We start from the raw sequence: 27,886 nt of genomic DNA, 5'->3' as shown, positions 1-27,886 counted from the left end.
CACCCCCCCCATTCCCTTTCCAAACAAGAAGCGCACAGAATTCCACACACATCTGACCCTAGAATGGAACAGTTCAGTTGGAAGGGACCTATGACAATCACCTAGTCCAACTGCCTGAAACACAGATACCATAGCTAGAATTAAACCCTCTACCCTTCCAGCTCTAGTGCTACCTTATTACATGAGACGTGACCCAGAACCGTAGGCTTTTCTGTTCTTCTGAGCTCACTAAGCTCACCGAAAGCTTACGCTGCTCATCCTCTGCTATTCTAGCATCTTTCTAGACCTTCTGTGTTAAGACACTTGTCCAGAGATAGCGGTATCAAGCCTGAAGTCACTTCCTCATACTGAAAGTGTGGCAGAAGAGCCAGAACCATGGCCAGGTGTGGGAGGAGTCTAACAATGCACAAGATGAAGGACATTTGAAACAATACAGCTCAGTGCAGTGCAAGCAACCTGAACGATGGGGTTGGCACACGACAAAAGATTAGTACACACAGAGTAGCAAAGGTCAGAATTGTGACATGAAAAAACATGCTCTCCTCCTCACCCCCAACACAGAGGCAGCTGTAGAACCCCAGGATGGACACTTAGCAAACATCTCCACCTGAGGGAGCCACAGCCCTAAGGACTCACAATGGCACCGAGCAACACCTTTGGGCCCTATCAACCCCACAGCTCTTAACTGGCCCCAGGATGAGAACAGGCACTCAACTCTGCAGCTTACTCCCATCAGCATGATGCCATCCACACCTGGATCTGTCATCACTGGCCTCATTAGGGAGATCTGGGCCCACCACTGAGGATCAGGTACACCTGGAAACAGCTAGAACCAGCAACAAGCTGCAGCCGCTCTCTAGGTCTCCAAACCCAGGGAGACAACACGGTGCAGGCATTAGACTGCATCAGCAGACAAGACAAACGCATGCTTGCACAGACACCTGCATGAACACGTATATGCTTTGTGCTTACACAAATACACTTGCATGGACCCTCCACGGCTTGCACAGACAGATGCTCCCACGGACAGAGATCTCACAGCACAAGTATATGTAAGACAACACATCCTGGCTGCTCCCAGCCTCTACCCTTCTATAGCTAGGGGGGGTCTGGGTTGCAAGGCAGAGCTCTCCTTGGGGGAGGAAGCTGGGGCTGGCGGCAACATTCTTCCTAATTGGTGCATTCAGACCCTCTGCTCTTCACCAATTCCACCATGATATTCCCCCATGTCACTCCTTCATTTGCACTGGAGCTCAACCAGGCTGCAGGACAACAAAGTGACAATTCACTTGAATCGAATTTGTACATGGAACTGCAGCTACTTAAATTGCTCACCTCCACAGAGTGCTATTTATTACAAGGAAGGAAGAAAAAAAATTCTTAAAAATATCCTTCAAGTCATCAATTTATTAAGCTATCAAAGCTCATGCTTGTAACTCCAAATGTAATGAGTGCATATGAAATACTGTCTGCTTCACTGTACGATGTTTTATTAAGCTGTATCAACTAACTCAGAAAGGATTAAACATTTAGCTTTTATTATAAACCTGAATTCACTTTCTCCAGAAATGAGTTAGAAACCTTTTCACATATGCCTGGACCTTCACTTTTCAAATGAACGTCTGAAAGAGAGCTGTATTTCAACTAATTGCTGGAATGATACTTCTGAGTGTTGGCACCGAATACCCAATGCCTAAGGTTACCAGAATGAGCATAGAAATGTGCAATTTCCTTAGCATTCCATTTTCTTTCAAGTGTTACAGATGACAGGCCATCTCACGTAATGCTAGCAAAGTTAACTCTTAAAATCACGAGTTCATTTCAGCTGTTAAGGCACATCCTTTCTTCCGCACAAGTTAGTTTTGCATCCTGTAACAATAAGCTAAACTCAAGGTATTTCAACATACTGCACTCTTTGCAGATACATTGTTACTGTAATAATTAAAAAGCTAACATAAACATTTATAGCAAATACAATTCCAATACACGTATGACAATTTATTGTACCACCATTCATATAAAGCATTTCAGTCCAAAATGGTCAGAAACAATCTTAAATAACTGTGTAAGAATTTACAAACATTAGGAAAGATATACCACAGACTATATAGCTTTCTAAGTTTTCAAGTGTAAGTTCTGGTAGACATCCATGTTTAAATAAAATGGACAATACCAGTAGAGATGCATACCTCTATCATCTTTATTTATAAAGAAGTGACAACACTAGAAAACACATTGATAACCAGTGCTTTGAACAGTGAAGGTGGGATCTAAAAAAGTCTGATTAAACTCAACAACCTTAGGTCTTTATCAAGTTGCATAACTGCCAGGAATGCTGAAATGCAAGAGTTTACACCTGCAATATTCCATAAAGGAACAGCCACATAATATCAAATATAATCTCCAATTTCCAAACCGGTACATAAAAAAGCCATCACTAACACTAAGTATTAGAAGACCACTGCAAGTTCTTATTGCTTTTTGAGTTAAATAATAATCTTCAAATAAACCAAAACCCAAACAACCTTTACAGTAACTTGCTCATACTCCTGTTCATTCATTAACACTGGAAGCAATCAGTTATTATATGATGCGGCAACAGAGGCATTTAAAAAAACCCAAACAAAACCTATTTAAGTACATGGACATCCCCACCCTCCCTGCCCACCCTCACCCTGAAACCCACTATAACCACTTAGTGCCAGTAGAGGAGCAAAACTCGACAGACAAAACCATAAATCTGACTACAGTAAGAAGGAAACATAAAGGGAGATATAGCTTCCTTAAATATTCAAAATCTGATGTCTTCCAAAACAAAGCACATCATCCTCATCATTTAAAAAGGGAAGTTGCTTTATATGTATCTAATCCTCGCACATGCTGAGTAGTTCTCAAGTCCACTGAGTTCCACTGTGCAGCAGTTGATTTTGAATTCAACAATGCTTCAAAAACTACAGTAATATTCAATGCGCTTTTTACTGAGAGGAAAAAAACAAATGCATGTTGATGTTGTTCTTGCCAGTTCAGCATTTCTGCAGCAATTCCATTTGTCTCTTGCAGCATGAAAGTTCTACCAGCATCACTCTTCAGAATCATCCTCAGAAGCTGTTGGAACAACACAGTATAATCAGAAGCCTTGACAAAGGTCTGTGAAATTAGAGCACTTTAAGATGAGTAGTGGAAATAAAGGTAATTTTGTAACATTAAATAGCAGATGGTAATACTTGCCCAAACCTTGTGTAATCACATAGCTTAATTTTTAAATGCATCTCATGTCTGAAAAAATATAGCATTTTCAAATCAAAACTCGACATTACAAAATGCAGTGTCCTCCTGCTGTTCTTCCTCAAAATAAAAGGAAGAAAACTTAATTAACGCCAGAGATTCAACTTTTATGTAGTGATCACAGTGGCTAATTCCAACAGTAGTCAGAGGAGAATATATTCAATCCATGACAGCAGCACCCAACACAAGGGAAAGAAATTACTCACAAAGTTAACACTTTGGATACTAAAATATCTAGAAAGATTCAACAGTCTAAACAAACTCAAAGACTCTTAAAAATATTTTTTTATATATATACACGTTGCTTAATGCAATTAAGTCAGGCCTACTTGGAAGCAGCTCCTCTCTCCACCCCCATTCTTGCAGCATATGCAAAATGAACATAAAGCCCACATATGCATAGAATTTTGTTGTTGCAAGGTGAATTAAAAGACAAATACACACTTGTCAACTATGATTAAAAGAGTCAGTACACACAACTACAATAGGTTTGTAAACTGTTAAGCTTGTCCGTAACATGACTTTAATCTGTCCTCTTAAGCAAACTCTGCAGAGTCGAGAAAGTATTTACACTCAAGTCACTTGTTCCATCTCTGAACACAGAAAGAAGCAAGGTCTGTCTCCTCGCTTCTCCATTTCTTAGAAGAGAAATGTAACTAAAGTAGCATCAATAATAAATCTAAAACTCAGTATTCCTTACCTGCAAGTTAGATAAAGCCTGAATCACATATAGATTAAATTAGTGTACAATAGCACTCATTAAGATTAATTTTTGCTCTAATAAGGATGCACATAACTTAGGAATAAATTCTGAGCTCAAGCCCACCTTCGTCTCCTCTGAATGCAGAAATTATCACCTGCTCCTTGCACTAAAACTTCCACACACACCCCACATTCCTTATTGTACTCCAAATACATCCTATGCACTGAAAAGTCATATACAAACTTTCAATGCTGACAGACATTCACATGCACACTAGGCGGGGGGGAAGGTAGATCAACTACCCTTCTACTGCCTATTAATCATGCCCAGAAATAATACTTAGATTCAGGATACATTTACCAGAAGGCAGCATAGAGTTTTGAATTTAAGCACACTGAAGAAACCATTAGGTGAAAAGTAGGCTAGTCCTTTGCCAAAATTGGCAACTGTTAAGTTTCATTCCCGAAGTGGATAGGTCTGATCAAGGAATACACACAACTGAAAAGTGTGTGTCGATAGAAAAAAAGAAAGGGGAGAAGAAGGCAAAAAAAGAAAGGGGAGAAGAGGAAATGGCAAGAGAAGTACGGCAATTTAAGTGCAGTGAAATTCAGCTTTAAATGATTCTTTTCCACTAGGACTCATATAAAAGGCTACAACCTGAACGTCACCACCAATTCCATAACTAGGTACTACTAGAATTCAATAACCAAACTGTAACTAGTGTGGAACCTTGTTATCACTCGCAGAAAACACTTCTGTGGTCTAAACAACTCTATGCTGTTGGGAAATTAATCATGGAGAATTAAAACCAGTTCCCCCTCGGAATAATTCTACTGATAATGGAAAAAGCACTGCTGGGTAAAGTCAAATTTTCAGTAATTAAGTGCGATATTATGAATCTTGGCAAGGAGGATTGTACTTATTTAACTTTGAGTCGATCTAATGGGAGGGGAGGGGAAGAGGGGAAGCACCTACTTTCAATATCTTCCATATGTGCCTGAAGAGTTCTTGCAAGGTTAATAAACTAGAAACAAGGCAGAGAGAAAGTAGTTTAAAAGTTGCAAAGTTATCTGCAGAAATTTGCAACAAGTTAGCAAAGTTTTCTTCACTTTTTCTTCACTTTTTACATCCCAAAGCTTCATCCCAGTTGTCGGTTATCCTAACCCATTCGCCCAACTTACAAAAATCAATGCAAAATTTAATATAAATCCCCACACATTAGACTTCAAGTTGCTATTGCACAGTTATTTAAGCTTCCACTCTATATCAAATGTTTCTGGTAGCAGTTAGTGGCGTCATCTTCATGTTCTACAGTCTGTAAAACACATCAGTTTTGAAAGTAGCACACACACACAAGTGCCAGTTTTATTAAAACCATTCCTAGAAATTGTAATGCAGAAAAACTTAATCCGTAAGGACTGCATTAGTTGGATCCATTTAATTTACTTCACTATTCATATGGCAAAACAGAGCCCTCTGACTGAATGAGGTTAATGAAAAATGCATAAATACACTTACGATTTTAACTGTAAATAAAAAGTTTAAGAGCAAGATTACTATGAGGCATTGGTGGCAGTTTAATGTTAAAAGTACATGATATCAAAACCCAAAGCCAAAATTCCTAGGAATACAAGTTCCTTAGGCAACTTTGAAAGTCTCAGCCAGGTGTTTTTTTTGTCAGTGACAATCTATGTCATTCTTTCAGTGATAGTCCAGATGTTGAGACACAGCAAATGAAATGAAACAAGAATATAATGCTACAGTTTCCATAGCTCAGTTGTATGCTCAGTATCAAGCACGCATCGGTACTCTCACTGGTTTAAAATGCAGTGTCACACAACTGTGTAATGCCGCCTCTGATGAAAAACCAGTAAAAACATCTTATTTCTGCAATACGCTCAAGCTAATAAACCGTACTGGATGCTGGCTACTATTAGATTATGTGTCTTTTATGTCTCTAGACTTGTAGCAGAGAAAACTGGACATTTCATTTGTGCATCATGGAATACAAGCTCTACATTAGACGTGTACAGAAAAGAGGACCATTGTTCTAATACAGTAAGAGATTAGAGCACAGTCCTGCCTCTACCCCAAAGGCCTAGCACCTGCTAGCAACCATTCCGATAAACATTGGACAAGCTTAATATTGTCAATTCTTTGTATACAATTTAAAAAAAAAAAATCAATCAGCTTTTCAGGAGCTCAGTTGATGAAGAGCACCGATTCGTTATTTAGTATCAAATAAACATGTAGAATACAGCATTTCTGAATGAGCCACTATGGAGAAACTACTTCGTAGGATGATCTCTTACTGGTAAAATGTGTACTTACTGCATTTCTAAGCCAAGCCATTGAAGCGACAAGAATCCAGTCAAATACAACTAATAAGAGTTTTGACTAATGCCAGAAAATCATGGTACAGCTAGACGGTTTCAGAATGCAATATTCAAGTACATATTTAGGCGCAATCCAGCAGACAAGCATTGCAAGGTCTAGACCTCTGCAATGTAGACTGGCATAATGAGAAAAATTATTCAAATAAGACAGTCCAACACTCTCAACTGCACGTTTTGTACAGAGAGAGGTTAACCTTCCAGTTTTGCATAAATTCACAGTAATCGTGACAACATACATGCAAAGCAATGAATTACCAACAACCTCGGCAAAAATGATTTTGCAATGCAGTAACTGCAATAAACTAGTATCTTCAGTTTCAGATCAAACACAGTGTTACTGCATTGACAAACCCAGAGCATTTTAGTCCTAAATTTGTTAAATAAGCATGCTTCTTGGGTATCTAGCTCCTAGGTCACTCAAGGTAACAACCCAGTTCCAAGTTCTCTGTACAAGCAATTCCTGCCATAAAAATCACTGCATACTTACTCTGACACGTGTGCTGGCCTCACTTGCAGTTCCTAGCATATCAGAAAAGCGCTGCTCGCATAAGTGTAACAACACTACAAGGTAGAGACCAGAGCTGATAAATTCATAGTCTGCCTTAAAGGAGATCAAAAGAAACATTCAGAATGTCAGTGATACGTCTGCCTATATGATTCAAGAAGTAGAACAAGAACTGACTTTTACTGGAAACATTATATATTTGATCTCTAGCTGTTCCAAGAGAATTAGGGAAATGAAATACTAAAAAGTTTTAGTTACTGAAAAGCTATTTATACTTCTGGTTCTTCCCACCCACCCCAGATCTAACATGTTATGCTTGCAGATAAATCAGAAGAGTTCTACAAATAAAATCTCAGTCAGCATGATTAGTTCACAGGAAGAAATCTGAAAATCAGAGTATTATACCACTGGGGAAAATAAAAACAACAAACTTTGCTGGTTTCTTTTCAGCGGTTCCAACGCTTTACAGAAAGCCAAAAATAAAGGGAAATATTGTAAGAACTTTATGACGTTGTAAATATTTTGAGAAATCATTTTCCCTGCTAAGAAAAAGAAAAACTTTCAACATGCTACTGCTGAACTGATCATTCAGAGTTAATTCTTTAGGAAAAAGTTTCAAAGCTATTACTTCTATCAAAGTACAGTGACAGTAACCAAGAATCAGTAGTGCTAAAACATAAGATGATGGCACTCTCGAGAAAGACTTTTCAGAGCCTGGCCCAAGTGACAGGAACTAGAGTACTAGGGTAAGAGCTTACTCTAAATAAGAAGAAAAGGTGAGGTTGATGTTTGGCCCCAAAACTGGTGTCACTTTGTATTTTCTTTCAATTTCTGAGGTAGGCAGATTTCATTAGTCTTTCTACCTTCAGAGAATACAACCCAGAGAATAAGGAAAACCCTCTAAATAAAGTTCATTACAATAATGCCAGCTTTTTGTTATTTGTTCATTTTTAAATACTACACAATCCGTTAATTCTAAGATAATGTATTTTATATAATGAGAGTAATATTAATGGGCCTTTAATTATTTTTAGTTTAGGAAAGGACTTGAAGGAGCAGCAGGAAGCTGTTAGAAAAGAGGTTAGTTTCTACCCCTCTAATGAAACAAAAAAAGTTTTTAATGGAATGTTTAAAACAACTGCTTAAGCGTGTTAAAAACCAGCTAAAAGAAACGACAATTCATGACTTAATGTGAAATTCAATCTAATCATACTAGTGTTCCAACTACACCTATGTGGCAGAGACACTGGGCTCCAAAGATAGATGACAGATCTGCAACTAAGAAAAGGACAAGATATCTATTACACTTACTGAAAGCTCAGCTATAGGAAGCACAGCAGGAAGACAGAACTTTTCTGAATATTGAGGAGAAAAATCTGCTCCACGTTGACATTACTCTATGTGCATAACAGTCCTTCTGAAAAGGAGATGCATTTTCCTTCTCTAAAGGAGAGCACCCTCCCAGCACTAAACCAACGCTTACCAAATTAGGCTAAATATACTAACTTGTTCATTTGCATGTGCCCTATAGAGTTCATGAATGTCGAAGTCTTCCAGATTCAGATGCAACTTCTCCTTGCACAGTTCACAAGTTGTTACTGCTTCCAAAGAAGAACCTGGTGGGGAGGGGCAGGGGGAAAGTCAGTGTCAAATTGCAACAATCTATAACACAGGACACAATTATACAAGCATTACAAACTGTAACTAATTCTTGGCTTTATTTTGCCGAGCAAGGTTAGAAGAAAAGAAAGCCTCTAATACAAATGTAGTGACTATCTGCTACTGTCAGAATTTCTACGCCATAGAATGTTTATTCTCTATCCAGCTCCATGTATTCTGCCTCATTGATTCTGGACACCGTATGCCTCTTACCGTAAGTCTGGCATAAAATCACTGCTTGGGCTGTTTGAATTCTACAGCATAATTCAAATATACACAAAAGTAATAATAAATATAGTGGAATAGCTTGAAGTTGTTGCCAGAGTAACAATTTGTGTTCGAGTACCAGGTTTAAAACAAGCTGCTCCATAAGCAGCAAGATGAACAAAGCAAGTTCACGGTGGATTTATGTCTTACATAGTTAAATACTTCAAATTTTTCCTACAGACTGAGGCTTCTAATACGTCCCTACTCTGATGTGGGTCCTCTGATACCAAGTAAAAGAGTAAACAGATGCTAGCACCTTCCTTTGGTAAAAAGTATTCCATGATCTTCACGTCTTGTACCAAGCCACCTATTTTTAAGTCTTAAAAATACTACAGATAACTTAGTAAATCACTTTATTACAAAAACATTTGTACAGTGTGCAATTTCTGAAGTGTTTCTTAAACAATTCTATACGCACTTTGAAGTAATTTTTTGAACAAGCAGTTTTAACTGCTTTGAACAGAAGTTAGTATCTTAAAAAAAAAAAATTAAGTATAGTTACGATAGAAAAACATTTTTGGATTTTCAAATTCCTATCACTCTGCTACAGTCAGCCTGGCTATAAAAGCCTTAAAAACTAGAACCACATGCACAAGGAAGGGTGGGGAACAAACTTACCCAAAGCGGTAGAGTAGCTCTAAAGCTACACTTCTGCAATGTTATATTTCGTCCAATACCTTAGTAGACAATCCCAAAAATGTAATGCTCTGAATGACAAATACAGTTCTTGGAACTACTCACATGAGAAGCTGCACAGACACACAATAAGCCTGGAAGTGCCACACTGTTGTTTGTCCCCAACTGCTCTTTTTTCAAAAAAATACCTCAGTATTGGTACGATTAATCCTCCTGATAAGGCTCCCAATGTAACTGGAAGTCTACCCTGGTCTAGAGTCTGCTTTACCTGAATTAATCTTGGACTGCAGCCATTTTTTCATGCACTCCTGGTGAACATACTGCAGACTTCCAGTGCATTTGCATGGCTCTATTAAAAGGTTGTCCGAACTTGCAGAGGACATCTGACAGATTCTGCATAAGTCACCCTCTTCATCTTCAGAATCTTCTAAAAGCAGGCTGATAGGAAGGAATATCAACAAACGCTGTGACACACTTCATGTAAGACTTTTTATAACGACAATTCCGCTCATCAAACTGTCCTCAAACCTACAAGGATTAAAACAAGTTTCTCTAAAGACAAAGGTGAGAACACAGGTGACAGAGGACTGAGTTGCCACCTTCTCTGAAGCAAAGTTTCCTTTTAACATCATGGTTACAGAAAACCCTCTCGTGTTAAGTCAGGTACATTTTATTATCTCAAAAAAACATACTAATTTACCTCTCTTTAATTTTCTGGAGTCTTTCTGGATCTCTTGAAGGTGGTATTTTAGACTTGCCACTTTCTTGTCCATCAGACTGATTCCAGCCAGAGGGAATAATATCTACAGTTATCATAAGATTGTCAGACAGACTGCTTCCTAATGCTGGAGGCACTGCAAAGCGAAAGAGAGAACCAGGCAGAATTCCAGAACTTCTCCTACTGTGGTCTGAATCTGGTGGGGAGGCAGTAGCTGTAGGAATACCAGATACTGCAGGTGTTGGTGGTCTGCTAACAGAAGCCCGGGGAGGGCTATCTGATGCTTCAAGAGAGGTCTCCTCACCTGGCTCTCTTCTTCTGAAGACATGTTGTGATCTAGCAGTTGTATCAGAGGTAGAGATCCTTGCAGATTCATCTCTTCCTTCTCTTCTTCTTCTGGAAAAGAGAGGTGTACATCTGTTCCTCAAAGACGATGATAACCAGGATCCTGTGCTCCTACTTTCAGAGTCTGGTCTGTAACTTTCCCCGTCTGAGTCAGAGTTATGATTCTGTGAAACTCCTGATAAACCCCATCTTCGTCTAAGAAAACTAAATCCCTGAGAAGCTTCAGATGTCTGAAGTCCTGGAACTTCCGGAGTTGCAGCTCCATTACTGCTTGACAGAGTAGAAGCTTGAACTCTTGGGACCACCGCGGACTCTTCAGAGCCTAATGATCTTGTATGCAATGAGTCTTGGCTAGACCTTCGAGAGAAAAATGTAGATGACATACTAGATGCTAAACGAGACAGCAGCTGTCTGGTTGTGCGCCTCCCTTCGCTGTCGGCTGCAGGCTCATTCAATGACCTCTGAGAAGATAAAACCCTTTCAGAACCACTTGAGGAAGGAGTTTCATCTCTAACAGCAGTAAGAGAAAATGCTGGCTGTGTGCTCCTCTGGGGAGATTCCAATTCATTTCTCCTTTGTCTTGAAGAATAGCTGGATCTTGAAGAGCTCATGTTAGAGTCTCTGTTGAAAAAAGATGGCTGATGATCAGAAGGCAACTGGTGGTTCATGGATGCATTCAGCCGCCAAGTGCTTAACGAGTTCTCTTTTGGTCTTGCTCCCTCTGCATATGAAGACGCAGGCCTGTCTTGAAGATCTGTTGCAGAAAAGCAGAGGAAAATACTATGACAAGACATGCTCTAATTGTTACATTCCAGATGGATAACTCTAAAGTGTAAATGCAGAAGTTCAGGATTTTGTGATCCTTACGCAAAATTGTTTTGAATTTGGCAGGTAGATTCCACAGCCATATTAAGTTTAAATTTACTTACCAGAATTCTAAAGTTAAACTGAAACCCAGACTGGTTTCAGTCTGGTAAATCCATTTGGAATCTAACACCACCAAAATCTTCAGATAATCAAGGTATGACTCGCTTTCTTATATATGAATATGAAACATTGGAACAGGTTGCCCAAAGAAGTGGTAGATGCTCCATCCCTGGAAACATTCAAGGTCAGGTTGGACGGGGCTCTGAGCAACCTGACCTAGTTGAAGATGTTCCTGCTTATTGCAGGGGGGTTGGACTAGAGGACCTTTAAAGGTCCCTTCCAACCCAATCCACTCTATGATTGTTATACACAGTATTTAGAGAAAATACGCTTAAGTACCTCAACACACTGAGAAGAATTCTACTGTAGCTGCACTGTAGTTAACATTACATGAAGCAGCTGAGGAGGCTAACATCAGCTAGTCCCCTTCCTCAAATGGCTAGGTTGGGGGGGCGTGAGGGAGAAGAAGGGGAAGAAGGAAGCAGCTGAAGCCCCCTAACCTCATAAGAAGGGAAACTTCTTCAATATTTTAACTACTTAACAAGCTTAGGTAGATTAAGGTAGGAAGCAGAAGCTTTCTCCATATAATCTGGAATTGAAACCTTTCATGTTTGTAGTTTTGGTGGTTTTTTCTTTTGTGTGGCTTTTTTTTTTTTTTTTAACAGGTTCTGCATTGCAATCACCATTTATTGTTGAAGCTGAGTTTTATGCATCTGGCAGATTTTAACTAAAGAAACATCTACACAGATGCCAAGCATCTGCCATATGGTTTTGATTACACAGCAGGGAACACAGTTGGGAGTTATTTTTATAGCACTTAACGGTGGCACTACTGCTAGAAATGCAGCATGGACAGTACAAAGCAAAGCTGTCCACCCATCCACTTCTCCCATTAGGCTCTACCAGGTAAACTCCAACTGTCCACTTATTAAAGAAACGTAGAGTATGATGACGTTAAAACATACTCTTCTGGCAAGGCAAGACTGCAGGATGAAACCTGAAACTAGTTTTTATCTTTTCTGCTTATCTTCTATACTTGTAAAAATGGTTTGGTTTTTTTTTTTTAAACAACTTCTTTATAAAATACCACTAATGCATCTGCAAAAGGTGGCAGATCAAGACTGATGACGAGCTTCCCCCGAGACAGCTCTACAAGGCCAGAACACTGAATAGAAAGTGAAAGTGACAGTGCAGAAGTCCATATTAGTCCTAGCAGTTACCATGGAACAAACCTCTTACCTCATGTAAAGTATGTGTTTATTCATTTTTGTTTTCAGTGGCCTAGCAATTTTCCCTAATAACCACTCAAGAACCCAAATGGAAAGAGATAATATGACATGGACATCTTCATGAAAACCCTTTCCTGAGTCAAATTAACATCATTTCTTTTTCCATATCCAAATACAAAGAGATCTTAAGATGAACAAGAGGAGGCTTACTGACTCTTCACACAGTTACAGTGGGAAACACCAATGCCATTTTCTTATGACTGAATGCATCTACAAGCTAGACCATTCATATATCCTTTGATGGTTTAGCCAATGCATGGAAAGTGGCCAACCAACTGTATTTAAAAGGATACCTTAAAATTAAATAGATCTTTTGGTTTTGTGTTTTGAAGAAAATATTAAAAGAACACATGAAGAAACTAACAGGCATGCAACCTATGGGTTTACAAGCTTTCAGTTGTACAATACCTACACGTTGAAGATGAAAAGTCACTGTTTCTGTAGCTGTGATCCACCAGGTTATTAACAGACAGATCTGTTCTTCTTTCTAACTCTCTTCGCTCTCTCACCAGCTCAGTTCCAAGGGAGCCAAGCATCACTGATGAAGATCTAGGAATCCTACTATACCTCCAAGAGGAATCTAGAAAGAAAAAGTTAATAAATCCCCTGTTTTTGTAATAATTTAAAAATCCATTAAAGCCGGTACTTAGGCGTGCATTCTGGCTATACTGTATCAAGGGAGAGTTTGACAATACCACTAAGCTGATCAAGTGGCCAGCTGCCAACATAAAGTCAAGAGCAAGCAGCACTCTGCTGATGCTGGCACTTATTTAATCTTACAGTGAGTTAGTTCTGAAAGCTAAACTGGCAAAAAGTAGTAATACTTTTGTGAAAAGCCAGACCCAGTAACACTCATACAGGACAGGAGGAGAAAGAGAAATAGCACCTTGTTTTCTAATGGTAGCTAGTTATTAAATAGCCTTCACAATATGGCAAAACAGCAGCTTGAGACTCAGTAAATGCTGCCATTCTAATGATGCTTCTTAAATGCTCCTGAAATTCATTTTCCAGAAAGAATTTAAGCTAAAGCTAAAATGCAGCTTAAACACAACTTTACGAGCAATTACTAATACTGTTCTTGCTCACATTGCAGAGTAAAACACATCAATTTAAAAAGAGATCTTGTTTTTTGCTAACAGGTCCAACAACTAAGTAGGGAACTGTACGTACTCCAGCTGTAAACAAAACTCTTGTTCCAAAAAAGTCTTCTTCAATGGCTCTGAAAAATCCACCTTGATTTTGTTTTACTGCTAACTTCTAAATCCAAATTTAAGCATTCATTGCTCAGCAGTGTGATGACCAACCAATCTAGAAATGGCAAGACAGAGAGTCCTACACTATAATAAGAAATGTTAATGGTGGTCATTTTATTAACAGAGAGTAAGAAAGCATCAACAATACTGGGTTTTGAGCAATAATTTATTAACTTTTATTTGGATGGCTGTGTAGTTCCACAAGGGGATATGAAAAGAACATTGATCCATACTCACAAAGGTAACCTGAATGGATCTAATGGTCTGTTTAAAACATTCTAGAAATATTTCCAATATAAGGTTTTGACCATTATTTCCTGACCTTTAGACTTCTGTTAGCATATTGCTTAACTTCCATCTATCCAAGTATCACATGCTTATTTACAGCTTTGATGAAAGTCTCAGTTTTTCCTGAAAGAGCTCCTAGTATAGAATGTTTATTTTTGCCTGGCCTATAGAATGAGTTCAGGCGCTGCTAAAAAAGAACTCTTTCTTCTCTGACCCCTAACGACAGTGCTCTCACCAGCCATGACGCTGTGCTTCTTGGAACACAGAGCTAAGTAAGGTAAAGATTTCCTTTCTGCTGCCCCTGGCACATGTAGGTTTACCAACACAACTTGACTCATGAAGTAACAGCAGCTGCACTCATTTTTTCCTTGAAATCTTAACCAATTAAGACAGATTTGAGCCATGAAGTTCAGCTTTACCGCAAATGGAATAGGTACAGGTAATAATTTTGAAATGACGCGAGTACAATTGGGTTTTCAAAAGACCGTGTTAACAGCATTCTCAGTACTTTGGATACTGCTATCAGTATAAACATACTCTTCTGTTAGGCATAGGTTTTTAGTATTTAATAATAATAAAAGCATAATATTTCAAAGAAAGTCTTTTCAAACTTGATAAAACCTGATCTTACTACTCAGACAATTTTCATGTAACTCAGCTCTAGTAATCAACCTCTCACCTGAAAAGGCAGTCAAGCCATTACTTCTCACAGAAGAGGTAGATGTACAAGACAGCTTAGGTCTCTTTGAATCACTATCTCGCTGCTGGCTATGCAGTCTTGAATATGCTCCCTGAGTTCTCTCAGACTCACCATAACACCCAGATGTAAAATGAGAGGAAGATGATGTAGACTGAAATAACATTAAAAAAATAAAAAGAAAATTACAGACACAGTATTTCAGATGTACTTACACTGAACAAAAGTGTACATAAGGTAAGACTCACAAAAATAGCAAAGAATACCTTTAGGACGTAAAGCCTTTTTATTTAAAAATACTTTAGGATTTATGCTTGTGCTCTTGATCAGTATTCCCAGGTTTACTCAAGACAGTCCTACCAACAAAAGCCGGTTTCTATTACAATCAGCATTATTTTTCCTTTATAGATAGATGTGGCTTACAAGGGAAAAATGTATTCCTGACTTGTAAGATGCTATAAACATGATCAAATATAGCTTTACAGATCTCCAAGGAAACAAAATTTTGCTGTCCATAAGTGGCCAAAACTGATCAGCTTCATTATTTTATTTAATAGTTTAACTAATCCAGCTTATTTTTCCACCAACCTAAAACATACTTATCTAAGGAGTCAGCTCTAGCTTCTAGTAAGCTGTTTAGACCAGATATAATTTGATTACATTAAGGTCAAGTACTGTTCAGAGTAAAGAATGGGTACAAAACAAGTTTTGCAGAAATGAAATAAAACAGTTTTCAGAAACTAGTATTAAAAAAAAAAAATGGGATAACCTATAAAGCTGTTAGTTTGGTTACTTGCAGCCAAGGCATTCATTTTCTATTTGAAATGTTTTAATTTTTTGATATAAAAAACTTGAGCTCAATCAAAAAGCTCAATTGAGCTGTTTGTCCGCCCAGAAAGTATCTACAACCAAGATCCTTTAAGGATCAACCAAATGAGAGTAGATGTTATAGTTGTGTTTAATTTTTTTTTTTTTTTTTTTTTTTTTACTAAGCTTACGCCACTACTTTTTACTCTTTAAAACTAAAAGGTATCTAAGTATTTCTCTTATCCCATCATAAGAGACAGATGGGGAGACACAGAAACTAACATCACAAACCAAGTACACAGCAAGGTTAATTTCCCTCATGAATAATCTCTTTAACATATAACTTATCTTTTAATCATTTGCTATTTGATCAGTGGAAGTTTCAGAATGTCTTCTGCAACGTTCACTTGCATTAGAACTTAGTTTAAGAGAAAAATTAACCTTAGTGGGAGAAAAAAAAAGTATCATTTTGAAAACTCTATAGCACCAACCTAACTAGATACATAGGCCACTTACAACCACAGACTCCATTTGCATTTCAGCTATATGTAGAGACACGTACCACGACTTCCCCTGAAGACCAGCACCTCCACACTAGTTACTCCCTCCCCGCCACTTATCTCAAAGCGTCTTCACCTTTAAGTCACAGCAAGAAAACAAACACCTATTTAAGGTGCGACCACTCTCAAGTACCCAAACATCTTTCAGTTTGAAAGCGAGCAGAATTTTCATTTGTTCACTATCTTCCCGCCAAGCATCTTCACAGTTTTCTGCTTTTCCCATCTTAGTATTTCTACTGCAATTGAAAGCATTTTATTGTCACTCTACAGTGCATAAGCATGACAAAGAAGCAAACTACTTCATTTTTGGAGTTATGAGGGCACATTCTGGTCCAGTTCAGACAAGCTGTTAAGGCCTGTTAAGGCCTTGGATCTCAGTCAGGTGACATTTAGCCTCCACCTTCTTTCACAGTATGCTGTAAGCAGCATGTAAGTAAGCACAGTCAGACTATGAACTGCTCCTCCACAACTAAGTTGTCTAAAGGAGGTCTCCAAAACCATGAACTTGGTATTAACTCACAAAGCTGGTACCATCCAAAAAATACACCCCCTAAAAATACCTGATGGAACAAGCTGAGTAAACTATTAATTTTGCCATCCGTAGGACTATACCACATATGTGATTCGATTCACCCCTTCCTTTTTTCTTTTGAAATGGATACTTGCAGAGCCACTCTCACTTCAAATTTATTTCTTAACTATTAATAAAACTAACAAATCATTATTTTCATCCTCTGAAAAATGTATTAACACCGCTATCTTCTTGCTTTCCCTCCATCTTGACTTAACAAGATCTACTTATCTAGAAACATTACAGTAAGCCCCTGCTAGCAGCTTTTCAGACTGGGAAGGCTAAGGGAAAATCCTGTTTTGTTTTGTTTTTTAAAGTATTGCACATTAACAATTCTCACCAATCTGCTTCTGCTTCCCAAAAATCTTCCAGAATGTGGATGATCAAGTGTCCCTGAGTAGCGAGCTGGAGAGGACGTTGTAAGCTTCCAAGGAGTTTCATGGGTGTCTCTTTCTCCAGTTCCCCAGTCTCTACTGGAACTATTCAATACACTGGATTCCTGAAGAACAACATGCTTATCATATGCATCTTGTAACTCAAAATTAACTCAATATCTGACCTGAATATTGAACGTACAGGGACGTGGAGGTACTAACAAATCTAGAAACCTTTCATGAGAAACCTCAAGGGATACCCAAGAATAAATGAAACGGGCCTAAGCGAGAACCACTGGCAAAAGGAAATATTTTTTTAAAAATTACTTTCTGGCAATTATCAGCTCCTTTATCTGTCCTCTCATTTGACTGTGGACAATAAAAAGTGGAAGTGTAAGGCTTTTGAGGCATTACCCCAACTTTGATACTCCAGCAACAAGCAGAATTAAGGACCTCACTTTCAAGTGTTAAGTAAAAACACTCACACATGTAGAAAAAGAGTCTCCATGACAGCAAAAGTGCCACAGAAAAAGTGGCTTTTTGGCCACTAAAGCAAGCCATCTGTCTTGTCCTGGTTACCAGTTTTAATACAGGAAAGTGTGGGTGCAAAGATGGGGGGGGGGGCGCGAAGAAGAAAAATCATGTTTTGGGCCTACTAACAGATTATTTTTACATAAGGAGCATGATCTGCCCTAGTAAAATAGATGGAACAACAAATGTAAATTATGCCATCAAGTTATTATTCCTTAAAAAAAAAAAATAAACCACACCAAAAAAAAAAAAAAATCCCAACACGCTACTGCAAACTACACAGTATCTTCTCCAGGTCTTAAACACTTCCCTTTTACCACTGCTTAAGTTTTTTTATTTCTCTGCAGTCTATTCTATTAATCCATCATTGCGCTATTGGTAGGGAAGGCTTGCAAATTAGTCATTAATAATTCCAATTACATTTCATGCAAGCAGCAAAAAAACATTTCCATTTCTCACTACAAAATTGAAACTTCTGTGTCTCTAAGTTTCTTATAAATCACTAACATTGAATACCACCATAAAACAGTAAACAGCACTGGGTACCAAACCACTTTGGGCTTAAGAAATAAGGTAAACAGTTTTAGTAGCCAGTTTCAGACACAGTGCAAAGATACTGAATGCACAGTTTGATATGTGTAACAAACCAAGACTGTTCGGCAAAACAGTCCTGCAAATAAACATTGTTTGCTGCATTACCTCAGAACAAAGTGCTCAAATTATTTGAAGTCTGATGTCTGCAGGGCAATGACTGTAACTGTTCTTTTTGTGTTTTCTCTTCCAAGATACTCAGCAGCTCTAATTTTTACTTTGGCTACACAGGCAAGTTTCTAATAATGAAACCGGGAACCATTTAACATACAAATCTGTCTGTCTTTAAGAGAACCTAAAGGATGAGGTTCTACACTACTAGTTTCACTGAATTTCAGCGAATAGATGATAATTAAGGAAATTAAATTGCAATTTAATTTGCTCCACAGAATAATCCTTGAAATGAGTAAAATAAATAGAAATAACATAAATCCAACCATTTTATTACAGCTAAGCAGAGTTTATATGTGATTATTTGTCCATCCTCTTTCTATGAGCTGCTAATACTACAACTATGGTAGTTTCTGTCATTATTTCTTAAAGGTTGTAGTATTAGGATTTAAAAAGCTGAAGAAATATTCGTGCTCATCATTCTCACAAACAAAATTAAACCTGAAAATAAAGTATCAGCCAGTAAGTTTTCTCCTATTTCAAAGACTCAGTAGGATTCATCAAGTTTCTAAATTATTTTCTATATGGACAATCTGCCCATGGGCACAAGACTACACAACTTTAAGATAAAAGTAAAGCTCTCTTAAAACGTTCTTAATAAGAGCCATACATGCAGACTTATCTGATCTTGAAATACCTGCCTTTCCGTTTTCTCTAACTGCTAGATTCTGAAGATCTGAGAATTTCATCTTATTTTAAGTGTCTGGATCACCACAGTAAAGACCTTAATCCAAGAACAACACACTCACACTAGCACAGCACTAAAAGCCAATTCACAGAACTACACCATCTACCGTTCTAACGCCAACAGAGCTTTTGGTAGCTGTGGCATCTCTGGACTGTGCTCATTTCTTTGAAAGATGTCCCAAGGCCAAAACAGAAAGAAAAAAAGCAACATAGTGGGTATAAAATAAGTGGCTTTAAGAAAAACTAGATGATCAGGCATGACATCAGGAAAGCTCAACCTAATTGCTATGTCTGAAACTTAAAAAAAAAAAAGTTCTGTTTGCTTTCTTCCTTCAGTTCAGCTTAGGACTATTTAACATCCCTTGTCAGAACTTAACAATTAAAGTATTACACAAGGTATTCTATTTTGGGTGCCTATTTTCAGTAGCAGAAAAATGTGATCAGGAAAACATTCAAAAAACATTCATTTTATATATTACCCTTGACCCTATCACTCCATTAAACAAACAAAACCCCAAACTTCCAGTTCATTTCTCATGAAATGAATAACAAAGTTGTATCGTAAAGCTTAAGAATTTTTTTTCCTCATACCATTACACTAATTTGATTTTTGCATTTTAAGTCACCTACAAACAACGCTATGTCACACACAGCAGATGATTTTACAATTAACCTGTTTGTTATGCCTCCTCAGATGAGCAGAGGCTACCACCCAGACTGATCTCAAAAGTGTATGACATACAAGAATTCATACCTATATGAAAAAAAAGGGAAGGGGAAGGAGAACAAGAACAAACCCATCTGACAGAAACTTTTTTTTTTTTTTTAGCCCTAGTCAAAACCAAACACTCAAAATTTGACTGCTCTGTCTCCAAAAGTTTTTGAGTTAAGCTATAATCAAGTATGGTCTCTAGCTGCAGAAATGACTGTGTATTAAAAAGCTAAGTCTCCAAGTTCTCTTTCCTCTATATACCCAAAGCACTATTGATAGTCACACATTTTTGCTTCTAAGTGACAAATCTTTTAAATTATTTGGAACTGAAGCAGCTCTTAACATTTTAAGGCGGGCTTCTGAACGGATTAACAAAGCAAAAAGGCCTGCCCATTCCATTCCTATCTGACTGGACTTAATCTTACTTAGACTATTTGTTTCTTCTTGCCCCAGTCACTTGTAATCTTAACCTGCAAGCAATAATGGAATTTGCTCCTACCAGCTCTATAAGTACCAAAGGTTAGTCAAGAGAGGGAGCTTCCCTATGCTTTTATCACTAAGCACTAGTCTTGTGTAACAAACTCTCAGACTACCTTCTATTAATTGAAGTGGAAAGAAGGGATAGAACATAATCTTCTATACAATTATTTTCCCCTCTCTTTTAACTGGGAAGTGTTATAAAGATCATCCCTCAGATTAGAAGCACTTTGCTCAACAGGTAATAGACAAAAGATAATACGCAGTGCAGTGAACACACTGCAGTTCTTATAATAAATGAAATAATGTAAAGTACATAGCTCCCTTGTGTTATAATTTCATAACAGTGGTAACACATCTAACTTCACAGCACAGTTCAGCTCAAGACTCATCTTCTGATCAACAGCTTTCAGTGTGATATGTAGACTGTGTGGGTTCATAAATCCCTACAATAAAGTAAGACTATCTGATTTGGTTTTGCTGAGCAGACAGCCAGAGAAAAATGTGTAGGAATCTAAAAAGCAAAAATGACTGAAGAATACCCTGTAGCCTATATAGTAATGAACACATGCATGCTAGATATGGCAAAACATAACGCATATACGTGTAATTGTGCTAAAAATAATTAAAGCTCTATTACTTGTAAAACTGTTTCTGGAAGAGGCATTATATAATAAAACATCCCAGACAGCTTGTCAGCAGGGACCAAACTCATAACCATTTTATCAAAAAATATGAACATTTAATCACAGAGTTAAGTTTCTGCAATTTCAAAGACCAAGATGGGCTTACATTTCTGGGCCCAAAATTAGGTGAGAACTGCTGACAGGAGCAGAAACAAAATAATAAGACAATTGAGCCAAAAAGCCATCTGTTGTTTCCAAGTGTCCAAAATAATTTCTGAAGTAGTTTAATCTCTACTTCCCATGATACTCTTTCAAAGAGAAAGTACCTGCAGAGTGTGACTTCTTATTGTTGAGCATGGCTCCCCTCCCCCACAAAAGCAATTTGATTAGTGCAAAATGTTGCGTGTGAAACAGCAAACACCTTTACCCTAGTCCTGTCTATTGCACACAAAGCCTAGCTGCGTTAACATACTGACATGACAGTATGATGTAAGCCTAAAGGCCCTCTTCTTACCTTCACAAAATGCAAAGAAAGTAGGAGCTGCAGAGCAGTACAGCCTACTGTCAACTCTTAGAAATGCAACATATTCTTGTACTTTTTGTATCATCCACACGTGAAGCGTAATGCCCTATACGCATCAAAATTCAAACAAAATCCTCACCTCCCCTCAACAGAAAACCCCATTTAACCAGGTTTAAGACTGTGCTGACTAGCGCCAAAACAGACCCATAGTATCAGGATGCCCTTCATTCATCGAACAGCTGATTTTTCAAGGTGCAGCTACAAACAAAAGCAGGTAAAGATGGCAAACCCAGAACTACCAGTTCACGCTACAGAATACCGTCATTGGCCTGGTTATTAAATCCTTGCATTTTAGAATTAATCTTGGTTTATGTTCACAAATGCAAGGCCCTGGGTGGGACTTTTCCTTATATTTCTTTTGGGTTTTTTTCCCCTGGGTTTTAGGGTTTTTCTTGGTGAAAAACAGACGTTAAATGAATTTATACTTTACAGAAAGAGACAAAACACATTACCTGGTATCCAGATTCTAATCTCCGTGAAGATTCTCTTGCACTGTATGCACCAGCTAAACTGTTTCCAGTCAATGTTCTAGATCCTAGAGAAGAGCTGGAGGCCTGAACAGATATCCTTCGAGGAATTCTTGAGGGTTTTGACTCCATCCTTTGTATCCTGTATAAGGACACACTGATTATTTTTTTCTTTTAGAAGCAGGGACCTACGTGCAAAACACGCACAAGTCATTCTGAGTGTATCGTAAATATGACTCACATACAAATATTTACACAGCGCTTTAGTCTGACCGTGCATCAGTAAGATGGGGAAATGAGTTCTTACCCTAGTTTTTGTAACCTCTTCTTTGCATCTTCTCCCATCCCACGTTAGAAAACTAGAAACATAGCCCCTTTTGCTATTCTTATTATTACAACATATTCTTGCTATTATATTACAAGTGTGACTCCCTTAAGAACTCTGCAGCACTAGTATTAACACAAAATGAGCCAGGAGTCAGGGAAAGAGTCCTCAGATTTCCTAAACTCATATGTAACTTTTCTGTTAATGAACTGCATCTCAAGCTTGCAGACACTATACTCAGACTTACTGTTCAGGGTCAAAACTATGAAACTTCACCTTCCTGTGAAAAAAATACATTTGCAGTCTACCTGCCTCAAAGAAATATTTAACTTCTCCAAACACAACTCGCATGAAAATTAACGTATACAAAAGAGCACATGCTGTCTCACAGGTATATATAAATTTACCTTTGAGTCGCTGAGTGGTTATTTGCTCTTTTGGTATTTCTAGGCATGTCAAAAGAAATGTTGGTGCCTTTTCCGCATGAGAAGTGATCCTGTAGTCATTCCTGTCCTTGAAAGGATATCTTGACTAACGTTGCTCAAAAACTCCAGATAGCTAGCTAACTGGTTTGCTCACATTCCCAGATTCTTCCTCCTCAGGGTGGTAGAGACAGAATCAGACCACTAAAAGGTAGCTCTTAAATAAAAAATTTAAGAGAACTGCAGCATCCCTCAGTGGTGTGGTGCAGGAAGAGTAGCATGATAACTAACAACTCTAAAACACATGGCCGAGAATTCCATTGGTACAAGGTGATTTGCAAAAGTGGTACAATCTGTTTTATTTAACCACTTTTAATTCTGGCTTAACCTTCTGAGAATGGGAATAAGCTATATCGGGAAAAAAATTATCAATCAGTAAAGCACAATTTTTTTCCACACAGTAACACAGTCTGTGAAAAGCTGCTGCATCGATCCTGACATTCCTCATGTCTGGGTGCAGTTTCAAGTTGAGTTCACATACTCAGGACTTTTAATCTTGGCTTAAAGTCACGCTGCCTTACATATTCTACTTGGTAAAACCTAGTTTGTACAGAACTCCATTGACCAAGCAGTTGGTCAGCTGAGGTTAATTTCCTTAATGGAAGGTTTTTTAACCACTGTTCTGGTGCATGCTCAGTTGCTAGCTTTACAACACAGGTCACAACATAAAGTAGCCTAAATGCTTAATCTTGCAAGAAGGACTTTTTTTTTAATTTGGAAAAAAAATATTGTAACATACAGCATACCAAGTTTAAGTTAGTGTTTACATTCGTGTACAAAAGAGCTACTGGGTTATATTATGGAGAAGCACACCAGCTTCTAGACCATGCTTCAGACATTAGCAACCCATTCGCTTTTGCCAGAGACATCAGCAGTTAAACAAGATCAGTTCAGGAATCTGAAATTCTCATTTGCCTAACTTTGGATTAGGAACCTGAAATCATGAATTTGTTAAGTTTCCAGATCGCATTTAAACCCCTAAGTAAATATTGAGCAACTGTATCCAATTCTCAAAGTTGTAAATGCAGCTGTATCGATAAGAATGCTCTAAAGCAGCATTCCAACGTACAAAAGAACACTGTCAATCGTGGAAGTTTAAAAGATATTAAGTAAGGACAAATCTAATAATCTAAGATACACCACTGCAAGTGGATCATTTGTGCAATAAAATGTAACAATCTCCCTATTCATATCTGTAACATTAGATAAGATGCTGTAATGATGGTTAATTTAAGCTTTAGGGTAATCTCCCATAACGTGCACCACAAGTCTAGTACTTGTCTGAAGCTGCACTGAGTGCAAACTATTCCAGTTGCAAACTGTGAAGCTAAATTAATGACACAGTAATATAGACTAGGGTGTATACTGGACAGGACAGCTGTAGGTCTTGATGAGATCTGACATCCAAAGCACTGTTTATCTACCTTTTACCCTGATACAAAATATAAGGGACAGACACACAGAATAATGGATCCAATTCTGTACTATTAAGTATTTGACAAAGAACACCAGCATTATCACTTCCGTTACGGATCATTCTGCTTCTGGATCACTTTGCTTCAGACAGGCATGGAACCAGATGAATTAAGTAACGTAGATAACAGTCAGACACAGACATATGTAGAATATGCAAAGGTTCTAGAAGAAGGGATGGAAGTTCGTACCAGTAGAAATTAATGTCCAGATGAATGCAGGGAAGAGACAGAAGCGTAAGAAGTTATAAGAACTTCCAGACTAAATTAGAGCTCATCTAATACTAATAAAATTGCTTAAGCACTATGCACAGAACAGACAAAATAAGAGCACTCAGATAGGAAAGGACAGGGTGGAAGACTGCGGACACCAGAGACAACTATCTCTAGAAGCTGAAATGAACTCCAAGATTAGCAAATTGCTTCTACAAAGATACAAAAAAAGGCACAAAAGACTAATCTCCTCCTCCAGTGGTAACCCCAAGAGAAAAATCTTGTCAATCAGCTTAATCTTGTAAATTAGCACAGGTTGTGATTTCAACCTGAATATGTCAGGATGATACTGTCTATATAATATTTTCTTTCTCTAAGTAAAGAAATCTTGCAGAAACTATACACAAAAAATGTGTTAAAACAAGATAAAGGCAGCACATTAGAAAATGCAAAATTTATTATGTCAGTTTATGCACCGACATTATGATTAATTTCCTTAATACAACTGTACATTTTTTCTGCAGTCCTGGCCTCGACCAGCAAACAAGAAGGATCTGCTACAAAGATGAACCAGAGTTGTGCAAGAACAGCCATTTGATAAGAGGAACTCTGCCTTGTTTGATGCAGAGGTGGAAAGGTACTGAAAAAAAGCCCTTATGGTCCAGGCAAGGAACTTCTGCTCAAGGAAACTGGTTTTTATCTTGACCTTTCAACAAAGATTCAGTGACATGAAGCATGTCATTCAGATTAATAATTTTTTAAAAACCACTACACAAGAGCTCTTCACACTAGTAAGAAGTCTTCTGGGTTTTTTCAGGTTTTGGGGGTTTTGTTTGTTTGGGGGTGTTTTTGGCCAGAGTTCCCTGAAAACCATTTTAAGCACTGTACTTCGGAAGCTTGAGAACCATCTTCACAGTTGGCCTGAATACACGCAGTACACATATAAGACTTATGCTGATCATGGTTAACACAATGAGGTGGTCAAGGTGAATATGCTAAGCTATCACAGAACACAGGAGAGAGCGAGACAGTGGTCTCACAATTAAAAAATTCATATTATTAAAGCCACAATAATACTTGTCTGCAAGGGGAATATCATATTTTTATAGGATATTTCAGAATGAGAATGGTTCCTTTTTACAGTATCAGCATCTTAAGGGGTTTTCTTGAACGAGCACAAAGACAGTCAAATTAAAACCTTGAACACTTTATTTACCCACACAGGAATTCCACAAATCCCAAGCGGTGATTAACATGCTGTAATGAGTTATGTAATGACAAAGTAGTCACCTCAATTTACACAGAAGGTAGTGAGGCCAAAAAATACTTAAATGACTTCTCTGAGGAAAAGAAAAAAAAAAAAAAAATCTAAGTTGTGTTGCAGTCTGAATTGATTTAAAAGCCTGTTGTTGCCACAAAGGAAAGGAACACCTTACTCAAAGATGACACCTGCTGTGTCCTTCATTGAGCAACCTCAATACACTATCCTGGCAAAACACACTTCTGGCTTCTCCATCATTTTGACACTACTCACACTACTCTCCAACAGAGACAGAGAGAGGGAGAAAAACAACAGAGAAATGAGAAAAGGACGAGCAGGGCGAGAAGTGCTATTCTCATCAAAGCAACATGTTTCATCAGCTCATGCCATGTTACGCAACTTAGCAATCAAAACCTCATGGAAAAATCTGGAAACAACTCTTGTGTCTCCTGGAATAAGGGATACATGTGATGCCTGTCAAGACTCGGTAAGAAACCAAGTTCTCAAATCAAGCTTTAAATTTAAAGTTGTACCTGGGAAACAGATGACCAACTTGTAATGGGAGGTCGAGCTGGACAGCCTATTTTGAGTACACAGCTCAAATGTCCTGCCCTTCTGGATCTGTCATCCCTCCAACTAAGTTATAAAAGATCAACTAGACCTAACATAGGCACAGATAGAGATAACAAGAGATAAAAAGATCCAAGAGGTCTTTGAGGGAAAGCAGTGTAATCTCAAAAGGTAAAAATAACACAAACAGCAAATATTTCAAATAATAACCTCTCACTCCTCCTCTCTTCTGCCCTAACCCCCTCTACTGAGAAATGAGGGGCAATTTGAGATAGTCATGTCTACCAGTAAGGGAAGCCTTTACTAGTTTCCATGCTTTCTACTGAAAGCTTAAAGCATTCTTGTACCCTCAATAAGACAGAAGCATACGCTTCACACCCGGGTCCTAAATTCAAGTTTTCTACCTCAGAACTATGCAAAAACACTTCTACCTAAGACTTGAGCTTTTATGTCTACAGGTTTTTGTATGGTCTGATATACAACTGTTCATAAGCCTTTCTCCCGAGCAACTTGTTATCACGTGTCTTCCTCCGTGTTTACTCACAATCATGTTTTTATGAGAAACAAGATGGAGTTCAGGAACAATTCTCTCAGTCTGCGCAATTCTTTGTTCGGGGTATTTTCTCAATCTTCAATCAAGGAAGACTGACAAAAAACTCAACAGCCTCTCAGGAGCTGAGCAAGAAAAATCCCATGAGCAAGAAAAATATTTACAAACGCCGACCGTCTGCCTGCGCTGCAGCAGCTGGTGCCATGACGCTGGGCTGTTCCCCCAGACTGGAGCCAGCAGGCTCTAGACAGCGAGTGCTCCGCAGAGCCGCTGAAGAGGGCACCGTACTCTCCTCCCCAGGCTTGAAGGGAAAGGCCAGGCCAGCAAGGCCTAAGCCCCAGCCAGGAGCGCGCGGCCGCACCCGCGCTGCGCCCGCGCTCCAGGCCAACGCCAAACGGGGGCTCGCGCCAGGCTGAGGGGCAACGCCGACTGCTCTGCCCCGACCCCGCCGGGCAGAGACTCCTCAGAGGGAGGAAAGGAACGGGGGGATAGAGGGTGTCACACAGCTTCGCTGCCAAAGAAGGCGCGGAGGCGTGCGGCCGTCAGAGGTGCTTGGTGCTTCGCAGAGAGAAGAGCGGAGGAGCCAGACGCCAGCCCCGAGACAAAATGGTTCCCCCCAGCCCTGGCGCGGAGCCGCCGGCCCCGGCCCCGCACACAGGCGCGAGCTGGGCCGTACAGGGACATCTTCCCCTCCTCGACACCGTAACCAGTCTGTACTCACTCTCACGGCACAACCCTCACGACGCTGACATTCAGGAGCTGAGGAGCCACCGGAGGGGCCAAGTCGGGCCGGGCCCACACACCGCCACACCAAGTCAGCCGCCTCTCCCTGCAACACAATGGCGACAGCGCGGAGACTGCACGACTGTCCGTCACCACCCGCGCCAC

At 38.8% G+C, this 27,886-nt stretch overlaps 1 protein-coding gene across 11 annotated transcripts; it reads right to left on the bottom strand.

The window, feature by feature from the left end:
• Positions 1 to 1,400: 1,400 nt before the first annotated feature.
• MARCHF7 (membrane associated ring-CH-type finger 7) lies at positions 1,401 to 27,879 on the bottom strand. Of its 11 annotated transcripts, none has more exons than XM_075512492.1 (11): positions 27,720 to 27,879; positions 22,111 to 22,267; positions 17,247 to 17,405; positions 14,951 to 15,122; positions 13,143 to 13,310; positions 10,474 to 11,268; positions 10,152 to 10,383; positions 9,720 to 9,889; positions 8,396 to 8,505; positions 6,872 to 6,985; positions 1,402 to 3,105 (listed from the first exon to the last, which is right to left on the bottom strand). In XM_075512492.1, the coding sequence occupies exons 2-11, from the start codon at positions 22,255 to 22,257 to the stop codon at positions 2,833 to 2,835; spliced, it is 2,340 nt and encodes a 779-aa protein (XP_075368607.1). In that variant the 5' UTR covers positions 22,258 to 22,267; positions 27,720 to 27,879; the 3' UTR covers positions 1,402 to 2,832. The 11 variants fall into 11 exon arrangements, with proteins under 11 accessions (XP_075368608.1, XP_075368613.1, XP_075368607.1 ...); XM_075512497.1 differs by having other exon boundaries at positions 10,152 to 10,254; positions 27,720 to 27,878; XM_075512495.1 differs by having other exon boundaries at positions 1,403 to 3,105; positions 10,152 to 10,305; positions 27,720 to 27,878.
• Positions 27,880 to 27,886: the final 7 nt, after the last annotated feature.

The sequence above is a fragment of the Mycteria americana genome, chromosome 9 (genome assembly GCF_035582795.1).
Source record: "Mycteria americana isolate JAX WOST 10 ecotype Jacksonville Zoo and Gardens chromosome 9, USCA_MyAme_1.0, whole genome shotgun sequence".
NCBI classification, from domain to species: domain Eukaryota; kingdom Metazoa; phylum Chordata; class Aves; order Ciconiiformes; family Ciconiidae; genus Mycteria; species Mycteria americana.
The sequence above is the reverse complement of the archived record's forward strand: the minus strand, read 5'-3'. Positions and strand labels throughout refer to the sequence as shown.